Source organism: Microtus ochrogaster, unplaced genomic scaffold (genome assembly GCF_000317375.1).
Source record: "Microtus ochrogaster isolate Prairie Vole_2 unplaced genomic scaffold, MicOch1.0 UNK1, whole genome shotgun sequence".
Classification (NCBI taxonomy): Eukaryota; Metazoa; Chordata; class Mammalia; order Rodentia; family Cricetidae; genus Microtus; species Microtus ochrogaster.
The window spans coordinates 11,435,202-11,456,519 of NW_004949099.1; the positions used below are offsets into that span (position 1 = coordinate 11,435,202).

Sequence of the window (21,318 nt, forward strand, 5' to 3'; positions counted from 1 at the left end):
GGCAACCTGAGGTTTGCCATTTGTCTGGCTGCCTAAAAAGCAAACAGAAACGTGGCTGCAGGTGACCTAGCTTTGCCTACTGATTCCCTGGAGTCTTTATCCCAGTTACTTACAAATGGGGCTTAGCTGGGATTTTTCTCATTTGTTCCTTCAAGAAGGCTCCTGGGGTCTCTAATTCTCAGCTCCATGTGCCTAGAATGGTCTGATTTTTACATATGCATATCAAGGATTCAAAATAGCATATAAATAAAAGCTTAACACCTCAAGATGAGTTTTAACATCAGTGCCATCACTTCCCGGTGGTATCTGCTAGACATGTTATTAACTCCCCGAAGCATCAGTGTCTCCTGCACAGGAAGAGGGTGAGTATCTGTGCCAACCTTCTAGAATTTGGATGATTACGTCCGTGACTCAGATAGCTTATACAGGTGCTCAACAAACCTTAGCTGCAAGCATTATCACCACAGGGTATATCCGGGTCTGCCCTTGAGAGTAAGCCATAATTTAACTCTATTGGGGCTGCGCCTCTGCTTACCAACAATCAGGATCCGGCTGTGTTAAACTAGCAGGCCTGGGGATATAGCTCCTCTGGTAGTGCACTTGCCTAGCATGACTACATGAGTCAGCCATGGTGGGTGACACCCTCAGCTACCAAGCAGGTTCAAATGAGTCTGAGCTAGGAGGGTAACTGGGAAATAGCCCTACTTACCGGTTTTAGGTAGGCGACGTTGCTATGTCGGATGTCATTCAAGAGCTGGTCTCTGGGAGTGATTTCCACCAGCGGGGGTGGCCTATTTCTCGGCACCGGCTTGAGCGTTTTGATGACATCTTTGAGGTTGGTTTTCTCCTGTGCCTCTCCTGCTTCCGGCGGCATTCGAGATTTGCGCTGAATTCTCTTCAGCTTCACCACCTTAAAGGAGTCAGGGTCGGTCTTGCTCTGCGAAGGTTGGGGTGGGTTCTTCATCATTTCGTTTCTTCCACCAAAGGCGACTTCCTGAGCAGTGAGAGGTCGTCCGGATGAAGGCTGGAAGAACTCCTGCATTCTGGGATCGGGCATGGGTCCCCCCAACCTCTCCCACATCCCAGGGGGCAGCCCCAACCCATTCTCCAGCATAGCTATCAGCTTTCTCTGCTCTCTAAGTTGCTGCTGTTGCTGCTCCTCTTGTCTTTTCTGCCTCCGTTTATCCTGGTTCCTGGTAAGCAGATTTGTTACCACCATCCTGGGACCTGGAAGCTCGAAATGGTAGCCCATCTTCAGCAGGGTGTTGTTGGCCTTCAAAAGCCTTGAGATTTCCATTTCGGCATGGTGGCCCAGCATGTGCCTCTGGTTGTGAAAACGAAGTTCGGTTAGAGTCTCATTAAACTGGAGGCACCTCATGATGGCCACGATGCCCTTCCCTGTGATGAAGTTGGACTCGATATTAAGCGTGGTGATGCTCCTGTTTTCACGCAGCATGTTGGCCAAGGCGAATGCTACACTCTCGTCTGCACCGACGTTGGCCAAACTAAAGCTTTTGATGTGTTTATTCTTCTTCATTGCATTGACAAAGTCCAGTAACATTTCCTTAGGGATATTCTCAATGTTGTTCAGGTTGAGCTCCTTCATGTCAGGGTCGTTCTGTCTTACTCGTCTCAAGCTTCCGTCCAGGTCTGTCTGGTTCCCTGAAGGTCTTGCACTTACCTTCAGAAAACTGGTGTCTAGAGCTAACTTCTTTGGGTCTAATTTGGCTATTTTCTTCTCGGTTTTTTCTTTGGTCTCTGCTCTGTCTTTTTGCTCTTCCAGTGTTTTCGTAGCCAGCTGCTGGCAGGTGCTGGGACTATTTTGGATTTGTTCCTGTGCTTCGTTTTTTTCTCTTTTGACTTTTTCATCTTCATCCTCTTCATCTTCCTCATCATCCTCTTCATCTTCCTCACCATCCTCTTCATCTTCTTCATCATCTTCTGTTTCTTGTATATTGTTGCTCCCGTTGGATCCCCTTTTATTTGCAACTATTTCACTGTTGAGCTTTTCTTTTAAAAATTGGGGCATAGTTTTAATGCCTCTTACTTCACGCTGGTTTTGAGTGCTTTCCTAAAAGATAGGTATATGACAGTTAGAATACATAGGGCTCAGCAGTTAAGAGTATTTGCTGCTCTTCCAGAGGACCCAAGTTTGCTCCCCTAAACTTATCTGTGTCTGGTTACTTACAGCTGCTTGTAACTTCAGCTCTAGAGATTTTACGCCCTCTTCTGGCCTCGTCAGGCACTGTATGCAAAAACACTGACACTAATTTCACACAAACATGCTCCTCAAAAGTGTGGGTGGACACAGACAATTAAAAATGAAAACAAATCTTCAAAACACATTTTTAGCCAGGCTGTGGTGGTGCATGTCTTTCATGCCAGCATTTGGGAGGCAGAGGCAGGAGGGTTTCTGTGTGTTTGAGACTTGCCTGGTCTACAGAGCTAATTCCAGAACAGCCAAGGTTACACAAAGAGACCCTATCAGAAATCCTGTCTCAAAACAAAACAAAACAAAATACGAACATTTCTAGGGCTGGGGAAATGATTCGGTGGATAACATACTTGCTACACAAACCTGAGTATCTAAGGACCTGAGTTCAAATCCCCAGCATCCACATAAAGTAAGATGAAAGACGGGAGATAAGAGACATGAGAATCTCCGGAGGCTCATGGGCCAGCTGGTCTGGCGTAGGCAGTGGTAAGTAGAGACCCTGGACTTAAAACAAGGTGAATGCTGAGGACTGGCACCTGAGGTTGTTTCCCCACCCCCGCACACATATATACATAAAAGATTTTGTAAAAACTTAAATGGTATGGTAGCACACACCTTTAATTTCAACACTCAGAAGGCAGAGGCAGTCAGATCTCTGGGTTCTGGGACAGCCTGGTCTAGATAGTGAGTTCCTGACTAGCCAAGCCTACATAGAGAGACCTTATCTCAAAAACAAACCAAACTAAAACTTAAATAAAAAACATTGTAAACGAAAAAGCTCAAGTTAATAAACCTTGTGTATAATACTATTCCATTTATATATACACAAAATGTATATATGCTTATGAAAAAAATTTCTGGAATTATTACCAAATTCCTGTTGTTTGTTTGCTTGGTTTTTTTTTTTTTTCTGAGTCAGAAAGGTGACACTTGGTACAACTGAAGAAGAAGGGTCTGTTGGTTTCCCAGTGTTAGTGCTATATGGTCTTATGTTTTAAGTTTGCCTTGTCTTTCTGATACAGAAGACCCTCTAATAAGCAAATACAACTAAATAGGGATGGACTTTTGTAGACACACAGTTGGGGATGTCCTTATCTCCTTCCAGACATACTTGTCTCTGAGGTTCTTTGGGAATTGATTCTTGGAACACCAAAATTTATGGGTGCACACACACTTGTGTGTGTGCGCGCATGTGCATGTGTTATGAGAAATATACGTACATATATAGGTATAGACAAACATACACACATATATATATCCTATACACCCCTCTTCCCATGCAAGCAGTATTTTACATTGTCTCTAGACCACCTAATACCTACTACACCAATAATATAAACAGGGATACTGTATTGTTGAAAAAAATGAAAAGAAAAAAAAATCTATATATAAATATCCAGTCCACATGGCAAAACAAAACAGCAAACAAACAAACAAAAAACTTTTTTTTTTAGTGTTTTCAGTAAACAATTATTTGAATTCAAGGATACAGTCCCTGAGGATACACAAAGCCAAGTGCATTAATCAGACCTAGTTAATTTTGTTTTCAGAGTCTTTATTTTTAAAATATGGTGTTAAATCATATTTGGGAGCTTGATGATACAAACTGTAAAGTCTGTGTGTCAACGTGTTTATGTGTTGTTGAGCGGGAGGGTTCGCAGTCAGCAGTGCTGTGTTCAGAAGCAATTTCCCTATACCCTACAGTTAAGTAGCCTTCCTAAAGTATCCACTGCTTTTGTGGACTCGCACTTTGCATTTCCTGAGATTATGCCGGGAAATGGGAGTAGTCTGATAAGCTAGAGTGTGTTTTTAAAACCTTGGTTTGGATCCTGGCTCTGAGGAAAACACCATCATTTTCTAGTCTCACTCGTCTCTGAAGCAAACCACCTTGAAGGAAGAGCCAGTCTTAAAATGCAACAGGGTTAGGGCCAGATTTACAGCTCTTTGCTGTGTCTGGGAGGGGAAGCGGCAGTCTTTCAGGTCAGTGTTTACTAGATTCTCGTGCATCGGTGACTACACTTTGGATCCACCTGTGTTGTTTTGCCAAGTGTAACTCTAAAAGCTTGGAGAAGTGTGACACTCAGTAGTCTGAGCAAGAACTTAGTGATGATGATGCATTGCACGAGTTGACTTAACTTCCTCCTAAGACCTGCACCATCACATTCCCCATCTGTCCCAGCAGGGGGAGCCCAATCACCAAACTGTTTAATGTACACCAGGGAAGAAACAAAAACCCTGGTCCTGCAGCTCTCCTAAAATGGGTATTCAGGAGCGATTGTCTTGGAACCCACGGACCTGCACTTGAAAGAAGTCTGCAAATGACACGGTAAGCTCTAGCCTGACCAAGCCAGATATTTACATCCTGGAGTTCAGATTGTGTTTATGTCCGCTACTCCCTTCCATCACACCTGCGTGACAACAGGGTGATAAGATTCACCTGTATCTAGCAGGCGGGGCTGAAGAAACTGTACTTTGGAAATTTGTCTTCTTTTTTTCTCAGTCATTTTTAAGTGCAACATTAAAATTTGTGCTTCAGAGCTGTCACGATGGTTCAGCAGGTAAAGGCACCTGCCACAACTAATAACAAAATGTAATTAACAACATTAATTGTGCTTTACATGTAATTAGTTTGTAGAGATTATGTCTCAAGAAAGAACTCTCTTGAAAACTGCTATTAGCCATCTATTTCCAGGTGTCATGTTTGATGCCCAGTGCACAGAGTGCCCACATTCTCAGTTGTGGGTTTGGTTTAGTGTACATGGCCAGATTTCCTCAGAACTGGGGAGTCTTTGACATTATATGTAAAATATTGTATGTGAAGAAGTAGGATGGAGTTGGGAGGGGAGGGGGGCAGAAGTTTTGATGAGATTCTCAAAGGGAGAAGCCAAAAAGTCAGTACAGCTTCTTCTGAATTGTGAGTTAAAGCATTATGTATCATGGCCACAGACCACGGACTCCACATAGAGACCCCAGTGTCACTGTTGGAAGAGACACTGATGTGAAGCCATCACCTTTCCGCCTTGCAATTATACCATTGTTCAGAAAGTTACAGCCGGGATAGGATTAATATTACGATTTAATTTAGATGTGGCCAAATCTAAAACAACCACATACTGTGCTCTTGAGAAATCACAATTGCAAAACAGACCCTGCCAGCCCAGACCCGGTAGCCCTCTGTGTCCCACATAGATCCCTGGTTACCTCAGACTGCACAAAACTGACAGGAACGCGTTCATCTTCCACCATGCGTCTAGATGCCTTTTGCAAATACATGTAATCGACGAGAGACTTATGGTCAAAGTTTCCTGTAGGCGCTTTGTTGGTCTGATCTTTTTGGATCATCCCCACAGGAAGGTGGGGATCAGGGGCCATGACTTCCATCTCCGACTGCAGCTCCTTCAGCTCTTCAGGGGACAGGTTGGCCAAGAGCTCATCCTCGTTAAGCTCCTCACTGAGGGCGTCTTCTTGGTCTGAATTTCTGCTGTGCTCCGACATCCTTTACTTTCGCTATTTGTTTCTAGATCACCAGAAAAGAAGAAATCATCTAAGATGATTAAAAAAAAATAATCAGTACGTGTCAGTATCTTCCAGTCAACAAAAAACCCAGGTCAAACCACCCTTGAGGTCGGTTCTCCCTCAATGGTGTTTGTTGGGCTGTTGGGAGTAACTACGGCTTAGCTCATGTGGGATCTATATTAAGCAAGGTTTTCTGGGCAGAGTCAAGTTGTGGAGCTACTACACAACTCCCTTTTCGGCAACTTGAGTCAGCCGTACAAATCCACCTGACATTTCCGAACAGCTGCCTGACGGGAGGAGCCAGTCCACAGAATCTGTGCAGGGGGAAACCGCATTCTTTTCTAATGCCCTCCCCATGGCAGGGTCCAACTCCGTGCAGCCCACACCTACATGCTCTCGGGCTTCAGGGGGAGCCTGCTGCGCCTTATCTAACCAGATCACAACACATCAGAATGGAAATCCAGCCAGCAAATGCAGTTTCTCCTGGTATAAAAAAAGGTCCCTTGAAGGTGGAAGGTGAGCTCCAGAGCTTCACCTCTTCTCAGTAGGCTCTGAAAGCTGCAGCCCTGAAGAGAAGAAGAGCTCAGCTCTTGCTCTGGTATTCACCCCCGTGTAAGCGAAACTGTGCGAACTGCCCTTATCTGCATCTAGATCCTGTGACCTGACAGATGGGGATAACAGGCCCCTGAATTTCCATGTAAGGCAGGAGCTGAGCATTTTAAGCCATTTATGTCCTTGGTAAGCATCCATCAAAGCTAAATAAATTAAGATGAATCTGCAGAGAATTTTTTTTAATCAGACCATTAAAGTGCTGGGGGAAAACTGTGAAAATATTTTTTTTTTGTAAATGAGAGCAATAGTTTTTTTTTTTCAAATTACAAATATACGTTTATGTTACAGAGCTAGAGAGAAAATGAATTTTTCACCTGATTTCCTTGTTGAGAGCAACTGCAGTAAATACTCTGGCTTAGTTCAGTCATTTCTTTAGAAATAGGAACTCCATACTACTGTATCACCTTCATGGTATTTTTGGCAGTTTGGACATGAAACACAGGGATTTGGCCACGGAAGTCAGCAATCTGCCCTGGCTGTATCCTAGCTCTGTGTCCTTTGGTTTATTGTTTGTTTCTGATCTAAAGTAGCTTTAGAACTCACTACGTGGGATGGCTGTCCTTGAACTTGCAGCTGTCTCCTGGCCTCCAGCACCCAAGTGTCCTGATTACAGGCATTCATCACCACATCCAGTCTGCTCTCTGTGTTTTCTAGTTGATAAAATCAGGTTACTTTTGAGGCGGTTATATATTCTAGAACCACATAATTTTTAAGATCTCCCTGTCAGGAACTATAGTTGACAAATTTCATAGTTTGTGTAACCCACCCTTAATTGTTACATATATAAACTCTTTTCATTTCTTTTTTTTTCCCTTTGAGACAGGGTTTCTCTGTAGCTTTGGAGCCTGTCCTGGAACTAGCTCTTGTAGACCAGGCTGGCCTTGAACTCACAGAGATCCGCCTGCCTCTGCCTCCTGAGTGCTGGGATTACAGGCGTGCGCCACCACCGCCTGGCATGTTTTCATTTCTTACAAGTACAAACAGTTCTTCAACAAACATCTTACTAGCTCCATATTTGTATATGTCCAAGTTTATTTGCTTAGGGTAATTGGATAAATTCTAAGAAATCAAACCGCAGGATCAAACAATATGGAGAAGCTAAATAATTTTCATGTGAATGCCTGAGTGATCCCCTTAGTGTTTTTGCAATATTTTTATGGCATGGGTAAATTATATACATATGTTACTATTCCTCATATGTGTAGTGTTCATACATACATACATGTGTGTTTATGTATACAATACACATATTCCTCCATGCTCCAGAGTTCTACATCCAGAGTTAACAAATCAATAAACAAAGCATTTAAAAATAATTGCCTCTGAACATGTATGTGCTTTTTCCCCCGAGTAATTATTGTCAAACAGCACAATCTGTCATATTTCAGGGACAGCCACAGAAACAATTAAGAAAAAACAAAACAAGGTTTTTTAAAAAAAAAAAACAGAACATTTAAAAAACTCTTCCACGAGAGAAATCATTTTATTAACAGCCATGAACAAAAGAGGCTTTAAAATTTTTGACAGTTGTACAGAAAGCAGCCAAGAGCCTGTTAGATAGCATTGCCTGTATAGGACTAGCTTTGAAATGTAAATAAGAAATCCTCCCAAGAAAAATGATCTGAATTCTTCCAGATTCTCATTGATGAATGCCACTTGTTCCTACATGTCCAAACGCCTCCGATGATCAAGCTGATTGAGGGTTGCTGCAAGGAGCCCTGATTTCTCTGACATCATCTTCCAGGGGCAGGAAGTGGGTAAATCTCTGCCGGCTGCTTCCCCGGGCACCTGACCCGCCTGCTAGGAGACGGTTGTGTGGGTCTAATTAGCCTTCTTTGACCCTCGGATGAGTTAGCCGTGTTCGCTCTTCATGATGTCTTTACTGTGGCCACCTTTGCAGCTTCCCACATCAGGACCCAACACGAGGGCCAAAGCAAGTAACTCCCTGTAGGGATGTCACCTGCGTGACCCAACAGATCAGCTGACTCTGGATCAGGTCTAGTGGAAGCCATGAATGGAACCAGCTCCCTCCTAGAAGCTCCTGAATCTGCATTCTGAAAGTTGGGTCTTAGGATCCATGCCTTTTTGAACATTCTCTGGTGATTCTAACGGGCAAATCCAGAACATTCCAAGATTTTACCTGCCTCCAAGACTTTGCACATGCGGTGCCCACTGCTTTTCTCTGGGCTGTGCTCATCTCTCAGACTTTAATGCTAACCAGAAATGTCGGACACTACCCTGGGTGTGACAGGCCAGGCTCGAATGTCAAGGTGTGTGCTGAGGGCCTGCTTTGCGCCCTGTACGATGTTAGGTACCTAGGAATGTGGGCGTGATCAAGACAGAGAAAGTCATGTTCTGGTAACCATCATTTCTGGTTACAGCAAATGCTAAGGAAGATGGATGCCGTACGTTAGAGAACTGCACTGGAGAATGACTCTGCCCGGGAGGGAAGTACGAGAGACGAGCACGAGCGCAGACCCGTGAGAGCAGCGGGCATGATATGCGCACCGTTTTTCTGGCAAGTAAAATCTTGGAATGTTCCAGGTCCTAGAATCTAGAAAGTTACCACAGCCTCACATGACTGACAATTTAGGTACGGAGAATTTGGGGGCAGGGAGGAAGACGGGGCCAGGCAAGATCGTTGACTGACAGATTCCCCATCACATGTGTGGCCGGGTGGGGGAGGCTTGTAGCTTGGAAGAGTCCCCTGTTACTCTCCTGCTCAAGTTTCCATAGTGACTTCTGTAGTCCCAGGATCCTTCACGATCTGGACCCTGCTGCTCTATTCCTGTGTGATATCAATTAATCCCGGCAACACACTATCTGATCCAATGCCAGCCAACTTGAGAATTCCAGGATTGGCAGAGCCCTTTGCTGTGTCATAGTTTGGAGCTCCTGCCCCCCCTCCACCCCCAGGCCTTCTGGGTGGAGCAACCTTTATTTATTTATTTATTTATTTATTTATTTATTTATTTATTTATTTATTTATTTATTTATGTCTCCATCATTTATTGATGTCATCTCTTTCCCAAATGCATTTCTCTCACACCCTTGTCTAGAACTGGGCACCTGCCCCACAGAGCTGTCGTTGCCCGTCACTGGTCCATCCTGTCCCTAATTGGCAGCCCCATTGTCTACCTACCCACAGGATAGGAATGAAAGGAGGCCAATACAGAAGGTAGAATTCCCTAAAACATTGTGAAGCTTTCTGTTGCTGGTTGCTTGTACTCTTTACTCTTTGGGAGGGACCTGCCATCCACTTCCCAGAATAATACACGGAGGCTTATTCTTTCTTAATGTCTAGCCTTAGCTTGACTAATTTCTAGTCAGCTTTTCTTAACAATTATCCTGTCTTCCTTTTGCCTCTGGGTTTTTCTCTTTCTCTGTTCTATATACCTTTCTTTACTTCTTACTCCATGATGTGCTGTGTAGCTGAGTGGCTGACCCCTGGAATCCTCCTCTCTTTCTTTTCTCACTCTGTCAATCTTCTCTTCCCAGATTATCTCCCTATTTTCTCTGTCGGCCAGTTCCACCTAGCCTTGCTCCTGCCTAGTTATTGGCCATTCAGCTCTTTCTTAGGCCAACCAGGTGTTTTAGACAGGCAAAGTAACACAGCTTTACAGAGTTAAACAAATGTAACATAAAAAATGCATTATATCTTTGCATCATTAAACAAATGTTCCACAGCATAAACAGATGTAACACATCTTTAACTAATATTCCACAGCATCTTTCTGTGATTTTTTTTCCTAACTCAATTATGCAGTTCCCAAGTATAAACTATACATGACAACATAGGGTCTCAATGTCAAAAAGTTACACACACACACACACACACACACACACACACACACACACACACCATACTTTGTAAGACATTTGGGAAAAACCTAAATGATACAATGCACAGTAACTTATGAACATTAGCCATTAGGTGTGCCCAGTATCTAACAAATACTGTTCAAAAGTGGAAATAGGGAAGCTTTCCCATGTTATTCTCTTTAAAACACATATGTAATACATGCACAAAGATGTATGAGTCTTAGTCACATATAAGAAGTGCAGACGGTCAGAGAATGCCACACATCTTTCTTGGGTCTGTTTACTTTTTTAACTTTTTCATTCTGCACTGATCCTGGTTGGGAGGATGGCAAATAAACCATCTCTTGCTTCAGTTACATCCCCTGGTTAAAAATGGACACAACTTTCGAATGGCTTCCAAGCAGTAGTAAATAAATCAGTTCTAGCCTATTTGTGGCATGTTATTCCCTTGTGCAATTCTGTTTGGATCTCCAAGGCTCTGCCCACTGGCTACACGTTCCCTGAAGAGTTCATCAATGTCATACAAGTGCCTGGATCTCTGCTCAGATGTCCCTGACTCATGGTGCAATTCCTCAGAATGGGCTCAGAAATAGACGAAGCAAACGTTTCTCTAAGACCCAACACCCAGTCTGCCTTTCCTTCACTAAATCCAACTCAGTTACAAGGGGGCACACTCATCTTTTTACCTTAATTGTTTCATAAACAAGTTAACTTTTTAAAAATTAAGTTGGGAGTTGGAGGGATGGCTCAATGATAAAGAGAATTTATTGCTTTTGCAGAGGACCCAGGCTTCATTCTTGGCCCCTGCATGGTGGCTTTACAACCATTCATATTCCAGTTCCAGGGGAATCTCATGGCCTATCCCGACTGTCTCTTTCACCAGCTATGCACATCATACACATCCAGACAGACAGGCAAAACGCTCATACATATAGAAAAAAAAATAAATAGAAAATTAAAAGGCTTGTATTAAATTGATTTTTATTAAATTGATTTAGTTTTATTTCAAAGGTGAATGAGGGTGCTATGGCAATCCTATTAAGGCAGCTAATATAGACTGACTGCGCAGCCCAGCCATTGTGATCTCTGCTGTAGCTATGACTGCACGGCTTCTGTTTCTGTCAATACCGTTGTCACTATTATTGGAAAAGGTCCTGCTGCTGTGGCTGCTACTGATCTTGCTATTCGGTTAAACGTATCAAGTACTTACCACTATGAAGGACGTGACAGGGGCTTTTTATATGTGTCCCCCACACAACCTTGAAAGAACCATAGACATTTGTCAGAACTGACACAAATATTGGGTATTGGACTGGAGGGAAAAAATGGGGGAGGGAATCTCATTATGTAGCCTGTATTGCCCTCTAGTTTGTAATCCTCCTGCTTCAGTCATTAGAGTGCTGGGATTATAGGTATGTGTCAGAAGTCATGACTCCTAGTCTTCTGTTGCTTATCATTTGTCCAGTTCAAACGTGTTTAGTATTCAGTGCTGAAATTACCCAGCACCAAACTGGCAACTCTGCTATTACATGTGTGCCTGAGCATGTGTGTGCCCACATGTACTGAGGACAGACGTAAACGTCTGCCGTCATTCCTCAGATACCATCCACCTTGGGGTGTTTTTATTTTTGTTTTGATCTCGTACTCCCAATTTACTCAGGAGATCTTGTCTTTTTCTATTTCTCACATAGATTAGATCCATGCATGTCTCTCTTAGGTTACTCTTTGTTGTCTAGGTTCTCTGGGATTATGAATTGTAGGCTGGTTGCTCTTTGCTTTATGTCTAAAAGCCACTTATGAGTGAGTACATATTATACTTGTCTTTCTGGCTCTGGGTTACCTCACTCAATATGATGTTTTCTAGATCCATTCGTTTGGCTGCAAATTTCAAGATTTTTTTCTGCTGTGTAGTAGTCCATTGTGTAAATATAACACATTTTCCTTATCCATTCTTTGGTCGAGGGGTATTAGGTTGTTTCCAGGCTCTGTCTATGACAAATAATACTGCTATGAACTTAGTTGAGCACATGTTCTTGTGGTATGATTGAGCATCCTTTGGGTATATACCCAAAAGTGGTATAGCTGGATCTGGAGGTAGGTTGTTTCCTAATTTTCTAAGAAATCACCATACTGATATCTAAAGCAGCTGTACCACTTTGCATTCCCACCAGCAGTGGAGGAGTGTTCCCTTTACCCCACACCCTCTCCAGCATAAGTTGTCATCAGTGTTTTTGATCTTGGCCATTCTTACAGGTGTAAGATGGAATCTCAGAGTTGTTTTGATTTGCATTTCTCTGATGGCTAAGGATGTTGAACATTTCCTTAAGTATCTTTCAGCCTCTGTTGAGAGTTCTGTTTAGGTCTGTACCCCATTTCTTATTGGATTATTTGTTCTTTTGATAACCAATTTCTTGACTTTTATGTATATTTTGGAGATCAGTTCTCTGTCTGATGTGGGATTGGTGAAGATCTTTTCCCATTCTGTAGGCTGTCATTTTGTGTATGTCCTCTGGTTTACAAAAGCTTCTCAGTTTCAGGAGGTCCCATTTATTAATTGTTTCTATCAGTGACTGTGCTATTGGGGTTAAATTTAAGAAGTAGTCTCCTGTGCCAATTCGTTCAAGTGTATTTTTCACTTTCTCTTCTATGAGGTTCAGTGTGGTTGGTTTTATGTTGAGGTCTTTGATACATTTGGACTTGAGTTTTGTGCATGGTGATAGATATGGATCTATTTTCATTCTTCTGCATGTTGATATCCAGTTATGCCAGCACCATTTGTTGAATATGCTTTCTTTTTTCCATTTTATATTTTTTTGTTTCCTTGTAAAAAATCAGGTTTTCATATATCTGTGGATTGATATCCAGGTCTTCATCAGTCCTCCTGTCTGTTTTTATGCCAATACCAGTCTTTTTTCAGTACTGTATCTCTGTAGTAGAGTTTGAAGTCAGGGATTGTGATGCTTCCAAAAGTTCCTTTATTGAACAGCATTGTTTTGGCTATCCTGGGTTTCTTATTTTTTCATATGAAGTTGAGTATTGTTCTTTCGAGGTCTGTGAAATATTGTCAGGGGTTTCTGTCCTGCCCTGTTCCCGCATTCATTAAGTCCCAAAGAAAATCACACAGAGGTCTACATTAGTTATAAACTGATTGGCCCATTAGCTCAGGCTTCTTATTAACTCTTCCAACTTATATTAGCCCATTATTCTAGTATATGTTAGCCATGTGGCTCGGTACCTTTTTCAGCTGGGCAGGTCACATCTTCCTTCTTCTGTACCTGGACAGGACTGCAGAGCATGCTTCCCTCTTCCCAGAATACTCCTGGTCTCATTGACCTGCCTCTACTTCCTGTCTGGTTGTCCCATCTATAGTGAAAAATTTTGATGGGATTTTGATGAGCATGGCATTGAACCTGTAGATTGCTTTTTGGTAAGATTGCCAATTTTACTATATTAATTCTACCTACCCAAGAGCATGGGAGATCTTTCCATTTTCTGATGTCTTCTTCAATTTCTTTCTTCAAAGATAAAAAGTCCTTGTCATACAGATCTTCCACTTGTTTGGTTAGAGTTACTCTGAGATATTTTATGTTATTTGTGGCTATTGTGAAGGGTGATATTTCTCTGATTTTTTTCTCAGCCCATTTATCATGTGTATAAAGGAGGGCTACGGATTTTTTGAATTAATCTCATATCCTGCATCATTACTGAAAGTGTTTATGAGTTTTAGAAGTTCCTTGCTAGAATTTTTGGGTCACTTATGTAAACTATCATATCATCAACACATTGTGAGAGTTTGACTTCTTCTTTTCTGATTTGTATCCCCATGATCTCCTTTTGTTGTCTTATTGCTCTAGCTAGATCCTCAAGTACTATATTAAATAGATATGGAGAGAGTGGACAACCTCGTCCTGATTTCATTGGGATTGCCTTGAGTTTCTCTCCATTTAGTTTGATGTTGGCTGTTGGCTTGCTCTATATTGCCTTTAGTATGTTTTGGTATGCTCCTTGTATTCCTGCTCTCTCCAAGACCTTTATCATGAAGAAATGTTACATTTTGTCAAAGGCTTTTTCAGCATCTAATGAGATGATCCTGTGCTTTTTTTCTTTTCAGTTTGTTTATATGGTGGGTTACATTGACAGATTTTCTTATATTGGATTGTTTTCTGTGTTTCTATTTTGTTGATTTCAGCTCTCAATTTGATTATTTCCAGTCTTCTACTCCTCCTGGGGTGAGTCTGCTTCCTTTTTTTCTAGAGCTTTTAGGTATGCTGTTAAGTCTCTAATGTGTGCTTTCGCTGTTTTCTTTATGTGGGCACTTAGTGCTATGAACTATCTTCTTAGCACTGCTTTCGTAGTGTCCCATAGGTTTAGGTATGTTGTGTCTTTATTTTCATTGAATTCAAGGAAGACTTGAATTTATTTCTTCCTTGACCCAGGGGTGGTTCAGTAGTTGACTGTTTAGTTTCCATGAGTTTGCAGGCTTTCTGGGGGGTAAAATTGTTGTTGAATTCCAACTTTATTCCATGGTGATCTGATAGTACACAGGTGTTTACTACAATTTCTTTGTTTGCTTTGTTACCAATTATGTGATCAGTTTTTTGAGAAGGTTCCATGAGATGCTGAGAAGAAGGTATATTCTTTTCTGTTTGGGTGGAATGTTCTATAGATGTCTGTTAAGTCCATTTGGTTCATTACATCTGTTAGTTCTCTTATTTCTCTGTTAAGTTTCTGTCTGGTTGACCTGTCCATTGGTGAGAAAGGAGTGTTGAAATCTCCTACTATTAGAGTGTGGGATTTGATGTATGCTTTAAGTTCTAGCAATGTTTCTTTTACATATGTGGGTGCTTTTATATTATATTTATATTCCTCCCGATGAATTGTTCCTGTTATGAGAATAAAGTGTCCTTCTCCATCTCTTCTGATTGATTTTAGTTTGAAATTAATTTTGTTAGATATTAGTATAGCCACACCTGCTTGTTTCTTGGTCCATTTGATTGGAAAACCTTTTCCCAACCCTTTACTCTGAGGTAGTGTCTGTCTTTGAGGTTGAAGTGTGTTTCTTGTAAACAGCAGAATGTTAGATCCTGCTTTCGTATCCATTCTCTTAACCTGTGCCCTTTTATAGGTGAATTGAGTCCATTGATGTTAAGTGATACTAATGACCAGTGGTTGCTAACTCCAGTTATTTTTTCCTGGTGGTAGTGTTTTTGTGCTTCCCTTCTTTGAGTTGTGCTGGTGGAGGGATTTTAGATGCTTGTGTTATTATGGGTGTTGTTGGCTTCCTTGGTTTGTGGTTTTCCTTCTAGTATTTTCTGTAAGGCTGGGTTTGTGGCTATGCATTGTTTAAATCTGTTTTTGTCCTGGAATATCTTGTTTTCTTCATTGATGGTGAATGCAAGCTTTGCTGGATATAGTACTCTGGGCTTGCATCCATGGTCTCTTCGTGTCTGCAGCACACCTTCCAAGACTTTCTGGCTTTCATGGGGATGTCAAGTGTAATTCTGATAGGTTTCCCTTTATGTTACTTGACTTTTTTCCTTTGCAGCTCTTGTTCTTTATTCTGTATGTTTTGTGTTTTGATTATAATATGGCGAGGGGATGCTTTTTTTTTTATCCAGTCTATTCGGTGTTCTGTATGCTTCTTGTACCTTCATAGGAATATCCTTCTTTAGGTTGGGAAAGTCTTCTATAATTTTGTTGAATATATTTTCTGTGTTTTTGAGCTGTAATTCTTCTCCTTCTTCTACCCCTATTATTCTTAGGTTTGGTCTTTTCACAGTGTCCCAGATTTCCTGGATGTTTTGTGTTAAGAATTTGTTGGATTTGTTATTTCCTTTAATCAGTGAGTTTATTTCCTTTATAGTATCTTCTGTGTCTGAGATTCTTTCTTTTATCTCTTGTATTCTGTTGGTTATGCTTGTCTCTGTAGTTCCTGTTCATTTACCCAGATTTTCCATATCCAGCCTTCCCTTGGTTTGTGTTTTCTTCATTACCTCCATTTCATTTTTCAAGTCTTGAACTGTTTCCATTTCTTGTTTGATTGCTTTATCTTGGTTTTCTTGGGTATCTTTGAGAGATTTATTCATTTCTTCTACCTTTTTGTTTGTCTTCTCCATTTCTTTACAGCACTTTTTCGCATCCTGTTTAAGGTCCTCTATTATTTTCATAATGTTACGTTTAAAGTCAATTTCTTCTAATTCTTCTGGTATAGGGTGTTCAAATCTTCTTGTTGCATAATCCCTGGAATCTGGTGTTGTCATGTTGCCTTTCAGGTTGTTGGAGGAATTCTTGCATTGACGCCTGCCCATCTCTTCCTTCAAATGCAGCCAGGAGAGTCTTGGCGTCTTGGTCCAATCTATGCTGTGACTGACTCTGGGTCGATTTCCTCAGTGCAGGAGCAGGAACTGTTCCTGGGCCAGGGACTGGTCTGTATGGTTGTCCTCAGCACAGGGAAAGGACTCCCCTCTGGGCGGATAGCCTCAGTGCAGGAGTAGGCACTGTTCCTGGGCCAAGGACCTCACAGACAATTGGGCAGGCTTGGGGAAGGCAGGGATGTGTGGAACCAAGAAGCCCCTGCAGCAGGAGCTGAAGGGGCTCAGTGCTCCTTTCCCGTACGTTCTGCCCCGCCCTGGGATGGCACCCACTCACTGGTCTGAAAAGTTGTCCCCTGACTAAATTTTTAAATTAAAAATATTGGAGTCATTTGAGTGGCTGTCTGTGAGTTTAAGGTCAACCTGCCTGGTCTACATAGTGAGTTCCATTACAGCCAAGGCTACCTAAAGAAACCCTGTCTCAGAGAAAGAATACATATACACATACATACACCTATACACACATACACCATATACACATACAGTGGAATAAAACGTATTTGAAGAAACTGGTGCCGGGCGGTGGTAGCACATGCCTTTAATTCCAGCACTTGGGAGGCAGAGGCAGGCGGATCTCTGTGAGTTCGAGACCAGCTTGGTCTACAAGAGCTAGTTCCAGGACAGGCTCCAAAACCACAGAGAAACCTTGTCTCGAAAAACAAAACAACAAAAAAAGAAAAAAGAAACTGGTATGTGGCAGTACCCAGTAATCCCGGTACTCAGCAGGCAGAAGCAAGTGGTTCTCTGTGAGTTTGAGGCTAGCCTGGTCTATGTGAGTCCCAGATCAGTTCATCTCATAGTGTCTTAGTTAGGGTTTCTATTGCTGTAAACAGACATGTAAACATGTAAACGTGACCACAGCAACTCTTAGAAAGGAAACACTTAACAGGGGCTGGCTTACAGTGTCAGAGGGTTAGTCCATTATCATCATGGTGGGAAACATGGAGAAGGAGCTGAGAGTTTTACATCTTGATCCACAGGCAATAGGAAGTGAACTGTTTGCCACATTGAGTGTAGTTTGATCAAAGAAGATCACTCCCTCCTTGAAGGACACCCCTACTTCAACAAAGCCACGCCTAATAGTGCCACTTCCTTTGGAGGCCATTTCTTTCTAACCACTACACATAGTGGGGCCTATCTAAGAAAAAAAAAGCAAGCAAGCAGGCTGGCAAATGCGTAGATTTGCTATTCATTAATGTCTGCTGCATAACGTTCTGTCTACCTGTGTTTATCATGTGAACTTCTTTTTTCTGGATCATGTCACAAAAGAAAAACTCATTAAAAATACAGGAATTAGGAAAATGGCTTGAGGGGGAAAAGCACTTTTTTCTTTAACAAAAGAAAACAATTCATTGTATGACGTCCAAATCGGGTAGAGTAGAATAAGGTAGCAAAGACCAACTATTAGATAATAGTGTGTTGATTTATTTAATGGTTTACACGAAGTACTGCTTGTGCTTTCTATTTGCCAGACCTCACTGGCTAGTTGAAACAGAATGACCTTGAGGAATTGCTGAGACAATGGGCCATTGCCCTTAACAACCAGCTGACTGCCAAGGACCCTCCTGTGAAGTCTCACTTCCTTGCCTGCCCCACCTAGTAGTTTTAGAATATAAAATGAGAATACAAATTGGATATGGCATGGAAGCCTTTCAGGGACTGTCCTGGCTATTGTCCACCAGTGACATCTCTTCCCTTCCATTCTGATTGGTGTCAGAATTCTTATTCCAGAGTCTCCAGCAAAAGGGCTACGGATGTAGCTTTTTTTGGTATAGTGTTTGATAGACTGCCAAAGCCTTGAGGGTCAATCCCTTGGAAGAGAGAAACAGGAGGATCCCAAGTTCAAGGTCTTCCTTGTCTACATCTGATATTTGAGACCAGCCTGGGATTCATAAACCTTGCTTTGTTTCGTATTTTGAAGTCCATCAACAGAAATATGCATAAAGACGTTTTTCTCTAGGAATATGAAGGAAGACTGTTCAATAATGCAAACTTGTCCAATGTTCACAGCAACACCTCCATATTCCAAGAGCATCACGTTGAATGGAAAAAGCCAGACAGGAAGAGCACATGTAGAAGGATTCTGTTTATATGAGGGCCAAGTGCAAGGTCACCTGCAGAGATTGAACCAAGAGTACCTGTTTACAGGGGGTGGGATTGACAGGAAAGCAGGCAGCAGGAAAGTTCTGGGTAGACTGCAGTATCTCAGTTGGGGTGTTGGTTGCTTAAATGAATGCATTTGCCAAAACTGATCTGTGAGGGAGCTTAAGACATGGGTATTTTGCTCAGTGCAAAATACATACCAATATGTCAGTGAAGTTTTAAATAAAATATGAAGGTTAAAAAAAAGCAGACTATGTGTATACCTATACAAGCTATGAGCACTTCAGTTAATTGAAATGCAAGGAGAATTTAGATCGCACAGGTCGTTACTCAAGAAGCAATAGTGACATTGGAGAAAAGGCCAGAGTAACCAGAAACCTCAGAAGAGCAACCAGGAACTGTGTGCGGTGTCTTGAGAATTTTATCAAAGTACCTAAGGCCTAAGTACCACAGGCCTTTCTTTTGGTCCTTTCCAAAGATGTGACTGAAAAATATGATCACTAGAAACAAGCCTGTTTGCTCTTTGTCTTTAAGATAACTTTGTTTTAAGTATAGCCATGCATATTCATTATTAAAAAACAAAAGATGAAATATGTGAACAGGAAAAAACATAAACTAACAAATTCCCAGATGATCTCCCTCAGTGTACACTAGGATTCCTCCAGGCTCCCTTTTAAAGGCTATTTGAGATTTTCTTTCTTTCTTTCTTTCTTTCTTTCTTTCTTTCTTTCTTTCTTTCTTCCTTCCTTTCTTTCTTTCTTTCTTTCTTTTTTCTTTCTTCTCTCTCTCTCTCTGTCTCTCTCTCTGTCTCTGTCTCTCTCTGTCTCTCCCCCCCTTCCTTCCTTCCTTCCTTCCTTCCTTCCTTCCTTCCTTCCTTCCTTCCTTCCATCCTTTTTTTTTCTTTTCAGGATCTGAAGACCAAACCCAGGGCCTAGCACTTGCCTACCACTGAGCTAAATCACCAACCTCGACTTTTTTCTTTTAAGATTTTTTCCAGTCCTTTCCTTTGAAGATGCGGTTCATTTTCACTGTGCAGAATCTATGACTGTCTTTGTTGGGGACGATCCAACTTTTGATGATATAGTTAATCACCCTTTCTCAGTCCTCCCATGGTGTCATCTGGAAGTCAAAGGATTTTCTCTTCTCCTCTTCTTCCTTTTCCTTTCCTTTTTGTTTTCTGAGGTAGTATCTCAGGATGTAGCTCCAACTGCCCATGAAATGGCTACTGTGCTGGTTTCAGACCTGCAGAGATCCTCCTACCCCAGCCTCCCCAGCGCTTCATTTCAGGCCTGTTCTTCCAAATTTGTCAGGGTCTTGCTTTCCAAACTGTATCAATTGTTAACCAAAGGAAAAAAGAAAGTCTTTCATAATTTAACGTTTTTAGATGACTGGGAATGAGTTCTATGATTCTGAGGGAAAGCGCTTGTGTAGAAATGGGTTTTTATGAATATACAGGACTATTCCATAAACTCATGTATGAAACGTACACTCCAGTGACTGGACAGCGCAATTTTTAAAGTATATTCCAGGTTCATGCACACACATGAGCCTGTTCCCTTCTGCGCCTTCAGAGAGCCACTTAGCTGGTAGCTCTGCCTTTTGTCAAATTTAGCAATGCCTTTTTGAGATCTGCCTTTTTATCTCCGGTGGATTCTGCCACGCTCCCTCAAACTGCAAGGTACATTAACTCAGAGACAGTGGCTGCCTTGTTCACTGTGTTATCCCTAGGACAGAGAAGGAAAAGCTCAAAAGAGTTGAATAAGTAAATTATGAACAAATGAATGGTACTAGCAGTCTATTTATGGAAGATCCGTGGATTGCTGGAATAATTAGTAGTTTCCTGTGATAACCATTCATATCCCTCTTTTACATATCTTGCTGCTCTTCCCAGGTGTGTGAGTAGGGATTGGGGAAAAATCATGGAGGAGGGTGAGGGGGATAATAAACAGAGCTGGAGGGGACAGGGTAGAAAGCAGATAGTAGTGCAAAACCTTGTTGGACATTTATTCTAACTGTAACTGGAAGCCATTCCAAAGGGCTTAGAAGGACTCAGAGTGACCTGTGCTTTGTAGCGCCCTTGGGCAGAGGAGGTAGTTCAATTGGTAGATGCTTGCGTGGCATGCAGGAAGCGGTGAGCTGAATCCCAGCACCCAGTATTTGCCTGTAATCCTAGCACAGGAAGTGGGAACAGGAGGATCCAAAGTTCAAGGTCATCCCTGGTTACACTGTGAGTTCAACGCCAGCATGGGCTATACCAGACCCTGACTGTCACACACACAAAAGCCGGGACACATGCTTAAAACGTACAATTTTTAATTCAAATTTTGGTGAATGGGTATATGGCTGTCTGCTCATAAATGCTTCTCCCCAGTGGGGCAAAGGATGGTGCTTGAGGATATGGGGGTGGGTGCTGTTGTTAGGGGAACGAGAGGGAGACAATAAAAGAAAGACAACTGTTAAATTATGCTATTATATAACAAAGGGTTTAGGATATCTTTCAGGAAAAAGCTTCAAAGGTCCAAGAAATGAACACGCACAAAGGAAGCCTGCTCATCCAGCTGATAATGTTAGAAGCTACAATATCCAAGTCCTCCACATAGAAGAAGCACGTGACATACACAGAGGTTCACTACCTGCATGAAAGAGTGCCAAACTCCCCTTGTGTCCTTCAGACATCAG

At 42.0% G+C, this 21,318-nt stretch overlaps 1 protein-coding gene across 1 annotated transcript; it reads right to left on the reverse strand.

Annotated features, from left to right (window-relative positions):
- Positions 1-254: 254 nt before the first annotated feature.
- On the reverse strand, positions 255-5,710 carry Lmod3 (leiomodin 3). Its single transcript, XM_005365308.2, has 3 exons — positions 5,417-5,710; positions 710-2,071; positions 255-383 (listed from the first exon to the last, which is right to left on the reverse strand). The coding sequence occupies exons 1-3, from the start codon at positions 5,708-5,710 to the stop codon at positions 255-257; spliced, it is 1,785 nt and encodes a 594-aa protein (XP_005365365.1).
- Positions 5,711-21,318: the final 15,608 nt, after the last annotated feature.

What these genes read in the sequence shown, in the direction of transcription:
- Lmod3 (XM_005365308.2), bottom strand. Translation starts at nt 5,710, where the DNA reads ATGTCGGAGCACAGCAGAAATTCAGACCAAGAAGACGCCCTCAGTGAG. An exon ending in TCAGTTTTGTGCAGTCTGAG is followed by an intron (nt 2,072 to 5,416) that starts GTAACCAGGGAT and finishes CCTATCTTTTAG; the next exon opens with GAAAGCACTCAAAACCAGCG. An exon ending in ACGTCGCCTACCTAAAACCG is followed by an intron (nt 384 to 709) that starts GTAAGTAGGGCT and finishes TCCAAATTCTAG; the next exon opens with AAGGTTGGCACAGATACTCA.